General features: G+C 36.7%; 1 protein-coding gene across 2 annotated transcripts in view; it reads left to right on the forward strand.

The window, feature by feature from the left end:
* The window catches only part of LOC115429324 (uncharacterized), a 17,175-nt gene extending 5,984 nt beyond the window's left edge, over positions 1–11,191 (forward strand). For both annotated transcript variants that reach the window (XM_030148657.1, XM_030148658.1), the window contains 4 exons: positions 5,040–5,501; positions 7,418–7,612; positions 9,333–9,443; positions 11,050–11,191. In XM_030148657.1, the coding sequence (XP_030004517.1) occupies positions 5,238–5,501; positions 7,418–7,612; positions 9,333–9,443; positions 11,050–11,097 (618 nt within the window). In that variant the 5' untranslated portion in view covers positions 5,040–5,237 and the 3' untranslated portion in view covers positions 11,098–11,191. The remainder of the gene's footprint in view (positions 1–5,039; positions 5,502–7,417; positions 7,613–9,332; positions 9,444–11,049) is intronic.
* The last annotated feature ends 223 nt before the right edge of the window (positions 11,192–11,414 follow it).

Below are 11,414 nucleotides of genomic sequence, written 5' to 3' on the forward strand. Positions count from 1 at the left end.
CCTTACATTAGTACCATTACTTCATGGTTCCTTACATTAGTACCATTACTTCATCATTCCTTACATTAGTACCATTACTTCATTGTTCCTTACATTAGTGCCATTACTTCATCATTCCTTACATTAGTACCATTACTTCATGGTTCCTTACATTAGTACCATTACTTCATTGTTCCTCACATTAGTACCATTACTTCATCATTCCTTACATTAGTACCATTACGTCATTGTTCCTTACATTAGTACCATTACTTCATCATTCCTTACATTAGTACCATTACTTCATGGTTCCTTACATTAGTACCATTACTTCATCATTCCTTACATTAGTACCATTACTTCATGGTTCCTTACATTAGTACCATTACTTCATGGTTCCTTACATTAGTACCATTACTTCATGGTACCGAACAAAGCAGGTCTACTTACTGTTCATGCAGAGGTGGACCTTCCAGACCCTGGAGACCACATTGGACCTCAGATTGTTGACTCACTGTCCTCACTGTCTTGTAATGTGTGCTGAAATTACCAAAAATAGTCACTTGCCTGATCAAAGTTTCAGCTATAGCCACGTGTTATTTCTGTTCAAACTCTAATAATAATTGCTAAAAAGGCGCTGACCGTTTGTGTTGGAGCTCCGTTCTTCCCACCGTTTCCTCCTCAGGTTGAAGCCGTGGGCTCAGACCGATGCTTTCTGTCCGATAAATCGGGCTTTCTGAGTTGACATAGTGTTGTTTGTGCGTTCGCTGAAATCCAGAACAATTCAAAGAGCAGTTTGTTGGTCTGTCCGGGGTCTGCACAAAGCAGCTCTTTGAGTATTCAGCCTGTGGAGGAAGTCACTTTGTCTCAAATCCATTCAGTTCAGTCAAACTTCATGACATTTACATTCGAGTACAGAGCCACAGTGTCAGCAGAAAAGAGTCCTCCAATCATTTATATCAATAAAACCACAAATACTGAGCCGTTAAAGTACTCTGTCACAGTCCAAAAAATATTAACATCCTATGAAATAACATCTATCACAGTAAAAGTTTCAATTTTACAGTTTTCAATACAAAAGCCATTGTGGAAGTACTGAAAAGTCTACGAGTCCTCCAATGAAATGTATTAAAATATGAAAATATGAACAAATAGTTTATTTTTGAAAGGTTTCTTATAATAACAGTGTTTGTGACTAACTGTAGGTAAAAAGCCTCCGTATTATTTTTATTATTATAGGCTGCCTTATTATATTAATAGGTATAAAATAATTTTTTCTTAATTTCTTGGAGGGAAGCCAAAGGGATCAATAAAGACCTATCGAATCTAAACTAATCGAATCGAATCGAATCGAATCTGGTTTGATCTAATATAGTATAATCTGATCTAATCTAATCTGATCTAATCTATTCTAATCTGATCTGATCTAATCTAATATGTCATTTAATCTGATCTGATCTAATCTATTCTAATATAATATGATATGATCTAATATAAACAGATCTAATCTAATCTAATGTAATTTGATCTGATCTAATATAATATAATATAATTTAATTTAATATAATATAATATGATTTAATTGTATCCAATATAATTCTATCTAATTAATTTTATCTAATATATTTTTATTGACTCTAATCTAATTAATATGATCTCATCTAATCTAATATGATCTAATCCATTCTAATTTTATCTAATCTGATGTAATTAATTTGATCTAGTCTAATCTTATTCAGTGTAATTAAATATATCTAATTTGATCTAATCTCATTTTATCTAATCTGATGTAATTAATTTGATCTCGTCTAATCTAATCCAGTGTAATTACATTTATGTAATTTTATCTAATCTAGTTTTACCTAATCTGATGTAATTAATCGAATCCAATCTCATTTTAAAATGAACAGAAATGAACCAAAAAGAAAATCAGAAATAAATTAACAACATTAACAGCAAAGTTAGACAAAAATATAGAAAATAAAAAAAATAAATGCATAATAAAAAACATTTCTGTGAAATAACTGCTGCATTCTGCTGTTTCCAGTCCAGACAGTCACTGAATGTGAAAAGCCTTAAACCTTTACTTCTACTGGTCCCAGGGGTTCATAGAGCAGTGGCTGCAGTTCTTCAAATGTCCTGCAGATGGCCCTCTGGGTTCAGTTTAATCTGAAATAAATTCAACAGGGGATTATTTTACCACAGAACTAAAGTGTACAAAGGTCATCAGAATGCTGACGACTGTAAATCTAATATTTTCTGTTCAGAATATGTGTCACTCAAGAAAAATGTAAACACAAATGTTTGAGCAGAACTGAACCCTAAATAAACCGACCCAGGTGTTTTATTTCCACCAGTGAATTAACATTAAATGGAATGTTCAGGATCCTTGTTGGGTTATAAGTGGGATTCTGTGGTTATTGTTGTATTTTCAGTAGAGCTGAAATTATTTTCAAAAATTATTTGATTCCAGTTTTCCTGAATCGAAGCTTCGTTTCCTTAATTTCGCTGCCATTAAATATTGGTTCCACTGTTGTTGTTTCACACGGATGCGTATTGTGATGCACATGAGGCCATGATCAACACAAACAACAGAAGAGAGGAGGACAAAAAGGCAGAAAATGTAGATATGTGGACTTTTCTACATTGGAACCAACACTTACTCCTTTAAACTTTGAAGTTTTAACACAAACATGAGTGTGTGTTTGTTTCAGTTGGATGTTCGTTCCATGTTCAGTTGTAAAAGTTTGTCATTTGGATCCAAATGTGCTGAAGACTGCAGTGCACATGTTTAGAGACGGCATTGGACTACTTTGTTTTTTATATCTATAGATATTTTATATATACTTTTATAGTGTTGTTATTTCTATGCAGCTATTTTTAAACATCCTTTTAAAATATTTAATTTAAAATATACAAAAACTATGCAAAGATACACTAAAATATGTTCAAATGCACAAAAATATACCAAATTAATGCAAAAATACAGTAAAATACACTAAAATATGCTAAAATGCACAAAATATATGGTAAAATGCAGTAAATATACAAGAACTATGCAAAACAGACTAAAATACACAAAAATACACTAAAATATACATGAATGAGTATATATCTACAGATATTTTTATATCTACTTTTATACTGTTATTATTATTTCTATGCAGATAATTTTATACATCCTTTTAAAATATTTACATTAAAATATACAAAAAGTATGCAAAGATACACTAAAATATGCTAAAATGCACTAACATATGCAAAATATATGCAAAAATGCACAAAAATATACAAGAACTATGCAAAACAGACTAAAATACACAAGAATATGCTAAAATACACTAAACTATACATGCATGTGTACATCTATAGATATTTTTATATATATTATACTGTTGTTGTTATTGTTACTTCTGTACAGATATTTTTATACACCCTGTTAAAATATTTGATTTAAAATATACAGAAACTTTGCAAAAATACAGAAAAATATGCTAAAATACACTAAAATATACATGAATGTGTATATTTATAGATATTTCTATATATCCCATTGTACTGTTATTGTTATTGTGATTTTTATACAGATATTTTTATACACCCTCTTAAAATATTTAATTAAAAATATACAGAAACTATGCAAAAATACAGTAAAATACAGTAAAATATGCTAAAATACATAAAAATATACATGAATGTGTAATTTATAGATATTTTTATATATACTATTATGCTGTTGTTGTTGTTGTTGTTGTTATTGTTATTTCTATACAGATGTTTTTATGCACCCTTTTAAAGTGTTTAATTTAAAATATACAGAAACTATGCAAAAATACAGTAAAATATGTTAAAATACACTAAAGTACAAGAACTTAAACAAAAATACAATAAAATACACAAAAATATGCTAAAATGCACTAAAATATACATGAATGTATATATCTATAGATATATATCTAATCAGATATTTTATATATTCTTGTACACTGTTATTGTTATTTCTATATAGATATTTTTTGTATATTTTACTTTTATACTTTTGTGGTTGTCGGTTCTGGGGTTGTTTGTCATTTTCAGACATGTCTTTTTCACATTTTCTTTTTTTTTTTTCTGTCTATTCAAATAATCGTTTCATTGAATCGAAGACAATAATCAATAGATTAATCGTCTACAAAAATAATTGAAAGCTGCAGCTCTGCAGGAAATGTTTCCTTCCACATTCCATTCACCGTCCATCTGAGTCTGTGCTTATGAAACTAAATGTCCTTCTGCACCAGGTCTCCTAATGCATCACCTCCTGTGAATTATGTTCAATAATCCTCTGTTCTTCCAATAACAATGCACTGTTTAATATAAATATATATAGAGTTCCTCATATACAGACTGTTAAGATTATTAATATTGTGTCTATTCATATTTTAGGTCTATTTTTTTAGTTATATTCTATTTTTATTTTTATTCTGACTTTACTTTTTTTGTGAAATTTTGTGTTCTGTTTTCTTACTGTACTTTTTAGTTTTTGTACTTTTATATTCCTTCTATTGTTATTGTCTTTTGTATTGTTTTTTTTTTTTTTTTTATTCATATTGTTGCACTGACTGGAGTAACACTGAACACACAGTGACTATACAGACTTATTACACACATATTACAGTTTTATTCTGGCTCATTCCAGATATTATCCAGGTTCTTTACTCAGATCTTTTTTTTTATTCTTCTCATTTATTGTGTGTGGTGTTTGCTCTTGGGTTCTGTTTTTATTGTGTCGTGCTGCTGTAATCTCCCAGTTTGGAATAAGTAAAGTCTTTATTTATTTATCTTTGACTTTTACTTGTTTTATTTTCTGGTTGTGTTTTAGATGTTATGTATTCAATTACTGTGTATGTTTTTTTTATCAGCTTTAGTTTTTCTTATATTTATTGTTATTTGTACTAGTTTTAGCATATTTTGTATTTTCATCGATGACTTTGGACAGAACTTTGGGTTCTTTGTCTTGTTTTAAATGAGCCGTAGAAATAGAGTTGACCTTTTGACCTTTGACCTATCTGTCTAATTTTCAGGAGGTGTTTTAGATGGCTCATGTGTCCTGAACTCCTCCCCCGTCCCGGTCCTGGATCTCCTCCCTCTGCTCGTCTGCTCTGACACCCAGACCTCAGGACTCACGTGGACTCGTCTGTCCTCGGCCTCCACACGTCCCACTCGTCTCACGCTTCCTCCGATCCGGACCCGACTCGTCCGTCTGCGTCTGTCCGTCCAGGATGAGGCGGAGCCGGGTGCTGCCGCCGCTGCTGTCCGTCCTGCTGGTGGGGGTCCGGCTGTCGCTCCAGGACCCGTCCCAGGTCCCTGTGTCCCAGCTGAGGACGCTGTCCCTGGGCCTGGCTCACCTGCTGCAGGGCGTGGATGAGAACGCCAGGCGGCTGGAGCGGCAGGGGCAGCGGGCGGCGATGGAGCTGGAGGGGGTGGCAACGGGGCTGGAGAACCTCCGCAAACAGAACGTACAGAGAGGACGGACCCACAGACAGGTGAGGACCGGGACATGTCACCTGGACACGTCTCACACTGGAGGTACATGCACAGATCAGCTCAGACCTTCAGTTAAAGCTCAGTGAGTTGGTTTTTTTCCCACATTTTGAGCCCAGTTTTCAAGGCAAAGCAGGTTTATTTCTAGAGCACATTTCATGCACAAGACAGTTCAAAGTGCTTTACATAAAACATTAAAAGCATGACAGCAGAAGCAATAAAAAAGTATAGGCATGAGACCAACAAACAAACAAAACAAAACAAAATCAGATAAGCAGATAAAACAGATAAAAACTTTCAGCTTAAAAGAATACAAACTCTGTTCAAATGCAGCTGAGAACAGGTGGGTCTGGAACCTGGATTTAAATAAACTGAGTGTTTCAGCTGATCTGAGGTTTTCTGCGAGTTTGTTCCAGACGTGGAGCATAGAAGCTGAACGCAGCTTCTCCATGTCTGGTTCTGACTTTGGGAACTGACAACAGACCGGATCCAGATGACCTGAGGGGTCTGGTGGGTTCATACTGGGTCAGGAGGTCACTGATGGATTTAGTTCCTAAACCATTCAGAACTTTATAGACCAGCAACACAACTGTAAAGTCTATCCTCTGACGGACCGGCAGCCAGTGGAAGGAGCTCAGAGTTGGACTAATGTGGTCCAGTGGAAGGAGCTCAGAGTTGGACTAATGTGGTCCAGTGGAAGGACCTCAGAGTTGGACTAATGTGGTCCAGTGTAAGGAGCTCAGAGTTGGACTAATGTGGTCCAGTGTAAGGAGCTCAGAGTTGGACTAATGTGGTCCAGTGGAAGGAGCTCAGAGTTGGACTAATGTGGTCCAGTGGAAGGACCTCAGAGTTGGACTAATGTGGTCCAGTGGAAGGAGCTCAGAGTTGGACTAATGTGGTCCAGTGGAAGGAGCTCAGAGTTGGACTAATGTGGTCCAGTGGAAGGAGCTCAGAGTTGGACTAATGTGGTCCAGTGTAAGGACCTCAGAGTTGGACTAATGTGGTCCAGTGTAAGGAGCTCAGAGTTGGACTAATGTGGTCCAGTGTAAGGACCTCAGAGTTGGACTAATGTGGTCCAGTGGAAGGAGCTCAGAGTTGGACTAATGTGGTCCAGTGGAAGGAGCTCAGAGTTGGACTAATGTGGTCCAGTGGAAGGAGCTCAGAGTTGGACTAATGTGGTCCAGTGGAAGGAGCTCAGAGTTGGACTAATGTGGTCCAGTGGAAGGAGCTCAGAGTTGGACTAATGTGGTCCACTTTTGTGGTCTTAGTGAGGACTCTAGCAGCAGAGTTCTGAATGAGCTGCAGTTGTCTAATGGATTTTTTAGGTAGATTTCACTTGAACCAGGGTTCCTGTGGGGTCTTAAAAAGTCTTAAAAATCTTGAATTTACAAATCTGCATTAATCTGCGCTTTAAAAGGTCTTTTAAAGGTATTATATCTGGGGCTGTGTATTGGCAAGAATCTGGCAATTTGATACAAATCACAAAACTAGGATCACGATATGATATATCACGGTATATAATGATACTGTTAAAAAGGTAATTTTAATACCTTTACTTTTAATACCTGATTTTCACAGAAAAAAATGCAAAATACAGAGGAGTATAGTATAATAAATGGTGATAAATCACTTAAGAAAAGGTTAAATAGAAAAATTCATTTGGGAACTGACACATAAGTAGCACTGGGTCTGTACGGGTTAAAATAATGTTTTCTAAAATCAAAACCAACGAATGTAATTTTAATGAGTTAAAACTTTATTTTCAGTTTTTATTGAGACAAGTGTTGATGTTTTTGATCGAAGGTGACCTTTTGTTAAAGTCCTTTAGCTTGTGTTTAACCCCAGTTTCTGTACTTGTACCTTTGGACTCCTCTGCTCAAACGTTCATGAACCGTCTGGACTCTGATGGAACCACCAGGTGAGGAAGGAGCTGCAGGTCCACGTGGCCCGGGGAGACTGGCTCTGGAGGACCGTCAGAGACCTGCAGAGGCTCCTGCAGGATCTGGAGACGGAGCAGGACGCCATGCAGACCCGCCTGGACCGGATCCTCCAGGAGGTGACGAGTCTGACCCAGAACGGATCCACAGGTCGGATCGACCACGGCGCCGTGAAGGTAGGAAACGGACCCGAACTCCACCGATCTGAGCTTATATTCACAGTAGGGTGTAACGATTATCGGTATAACGATAAACCGCGGTAAAATTCCCAATGGTTAGTTTTACCGTTCAAATTCTAATTATCATGATAACCGTGTTTGATTACCGCACTTTCAACTCAAACTTGATCTGGAAAATGGTCAAACAATGGCCATCAGGTGCCATCTTTAATGCACATTTGTATGTTTGATGTTTACATGTTAATATTTGAATGTTTCTGCCAACAGAAAGTACATTGTGCCTATTATTTTAGTTGTTTTTTTTGTTTTTGTTTGTTTTTTTTAAATACAACTTGGTTAAATTATTTCAGTGTGTGTATAAGTAGTTTTTGAACATTTTGAGCACATTTCAACAATACCCTGATAATAATGATAACTGTGATGATTTTGGTCACAATAACCATGATATGAAATTTTCATATCATTACATCTCTAATTCACAGTCACTATTAGTAGAATAGATTTAGTTTCAGTACATGGATGGTGTTAATGCAGTCAGACTGTAGGAAGTGTCACAGTAAAGTCAAATGAACCTACTGGTATTAAACACACACTGCACTTCAGGTTATAGGTCATATTATTATTTATTATTATTAGGTCATATTGTTTTTCACACTTTGTTTTAGGTCAGAATTCAAAGGTTCTTCATTTTTGTCTGATTTTTTTTTTTTTTTTTAATTCTGACCCATCCCCTAAATCCATCCCATAATAAACAGTGTTTAATTCCTACACTAACACCCTTCTACCAAGTGAGTACAAAATACACACTGACACATTTAACATTTGACCTAGATCCAAAAATAATAAATTAACCAATGTTGGTGTTAATCACTGACAGATGACAGGATGAAGAAAAAAAAGTAATTCAATTTTTACGTAGTATAATGAAATTTAAAAAAAAAAAAAAAAGTTGTTTTTTGCATAAAAAAATATGGTTTGTTTCCATTACAAACATGACATTTAAAGGTTAAAAATATGGCAGTTACTGAGTAGTTGGTATTTTTGTTTTATGTTTTTTGGCTGAAGTTGATGAAATACAAAAACAGTGTAAAAAAGTTAAAAACAAAGTGTAGCTGCATTGGTTTAATAATGGGCCACGTTTCATACTGATGTTTTTATGAAGATTTATTTTAACTCGACATCAGACAAACTCCAACGTGAAAATCCAAAAAACACTGTGACAATGTTAGCGCCATAAACCGAATGCAGAGTCCCATTTTTCTTCAAACAAAGAGTCTGTAACTGCTCTGCATCTCTTTGCGTGCTCTTCCCAGAATCCTCTTCTCATGACCCTTTTACATAACCTTTACCTAACCTTTACATAAAAAATTCTTAAATAGAATGGATATTCTTTTTCAAAAGGTACATGAGGCACTATCTCATTTTTAAAGCACAAACTAGAAATCATTCTTAAACAAATAAAATCATGAATTTAACACTTAATATTGTTAACACATTACTCTCTACTCTCTAATGACCACAGTGTCTCAGACAGTTAACCAAACTGTGTGAAAAACCACTGTGTTTCTGATGATCAGAAGGAGCTCTGTGGACCAGAGGGTTAACTCTGACAGAAAGGCTGCACTTGATCAAACATCTACTCATCCTTTCATTACTTTTAATAAACTGCACTAAACATGTGGTTGTAGTCGGTGTTAATCTGCTCTGTGTGTTTCAGTTAATTATGGATAAACAGGCGCGACGCCTGGCCTCTCTCACCTCAGAGGTTTCAGCCCGAGACCGACTGATCAACAGACGCCGGCAGCTGATTGAACACCTGGAGAAGCAGGTACCCGCCCCCTTTTACCTCCATCATCAGCTGGGTTTAATGACAGTTTTCCGCATAATAAAAGCGATGTTTCTACAATTTCAACCCAGTCCAGTTTCTGCTTGTAGGTGTTTCCATTGAACAGTGTTTCCTTCTGCTGTGTGGTTCTGGTCCAGTCCTGTCTGTCCACATGTGTTGGTTCTGGTCCAGTCCTGTCTAGTTGTGTTCTGGTTCTGGTTTAAGGCAGATGTTTGACTCAGGTGGATCTAGGGATGCAAATTATCAACTGATCCATTAATCATTAGTTGGTTCCCCTTATCGATCGATTAACGATTAATTGATAAGTGGCTATTTTCCTGAGAACCTGAATTTCTTTTTCAATACGGTCTGTAAGAATAAAAGCTAAATATTGTTTCTATACTTCATGAAAAAAACATGTCATATTCCTTAATGATTGATTTATTGAACCATTGGATGCAGTCAGTGTTTCCTGTGGAATTCATCTGTTGGTGTGGCGGTGTGGAATGGGGGGGTACACGTGTGTGTGTTTCGTCGGTGGTGGGGGTGGGGGTTACTCGGCTGCACGTGCACAGTTTGGCTGGGGGATGCGTGCGTGTTTGTTGGTAACCGTGCGTGTGCGTGTGTCACTTTCCGTCCTACTTCTAATACTATGGGGGTACGGGGCGGTGCAGTCCGTGTCCCCGCAGAAGTGAAAGTGAAACTTTTCGCTCATTTATCTTTTCTCCACCTCCTGAAGCTTTGCAAACCTGTGTCCTGAATCAGGAGCCTGGAGGATGTTGTCAACTTCTGTCTCACTGACCGTGGACTAGACCAACCTCCAGGGAAAACGCTATGATCCGACACCAGCCCCACATTTGTGTGTGTATTTATTCGGGGGTGTACCGCTCCCACAAACAGACTGGTCGGTCTGTGTTTGGCTCCACCATGTCCATACAGACATTCTAACCCATCAACACCATGGTCCGGTTCGATGACCGCCTATCCCAGCCGCGGCGTCGCAGCGCGGACAAACTCGTAGCCTTCGGACAGGTGTGGACGGGTGGACAAGGGCAATTATTATTGATTATAATGAAATATATATTGAATCATTAAAAAATATTTTTATTAGCTATTTATTTACATTTTTTTTATCAATTACAAGAAATTTCAGGTAACCCCATTTGAATTCCAGGCGACCCCATGTGGGGTCCCGACCCAAAGGTTGAAAAACACTGACTTAAAGTGTTTAAAGTCAGAAGGGCAGTGTGATGGACATGCACAAATCAGGTACACTGTATAAAATAATAAAATCACATTTCAAGAAGTTCAAAATTGCACTGACATGTATGTGTTTGCTCATTCATAGTAAAACAGAATTTCAGTATTTTTGTGTGTGTTAATGGTGACAGATTCTGCACCAAAGGCGTCGTATGATCATATTGACCCATTTATGTGTAAAAAAAAAAAAAACTAACAAAAAAAACCCCCCCTCTGTTCAGATTAAATTCAGGGTAAGTGTGAAGGAAATGACTGTCTACATAATGTATTCCATATATGTCCTGAAGTGATCTATAAACTAACAGCCCCAGTGTGTGTGTGTGTGTGTGTGTGTGTGTGTTTGTTTCAGGTGTGTGACGTCCACCCGGTGGTGTTCAGGTCAGACGCCTCCAACTGACGAACAGCTGCATCAACACGACGACACAACGCACGCCACAAGACACAGCCGCAATGCAGTTGGGATGTTCAACACGAATAAAAGACACAACTGACGAATGTGTGTGTGCAGTTCATTCAACAGTTCAACAACACAGAAAACAACCACCATGTCCTTAACAGAACTGTGTGTTTGAAAATAAAACTCATGTTGTGGCTCCGACTTCCACAATATTGTTGTGCGATAACTTAGTCGTACAAACAAAAGGACAGATTGTGGCACCTAAAAATAGTACAACTTGTTTTCAGGGTTTTTATTATAACAGATAGTTTGAAAAA

Source organism: Sphaeramia orbicularis, chromosome 12, assembly GCF_902148855.1.
Source record: "Sphaeramia orbicularis chromosome 12, fSphaOr1.1, whole genome shotgun sequence".
NCBI classification, from domain to species: Eukaryota; Metazoa; Chordata; class Actinopteri; order Kurtiformes; family Apogonidae; genus Sphaeramia; species Sphaeramia orbicularis.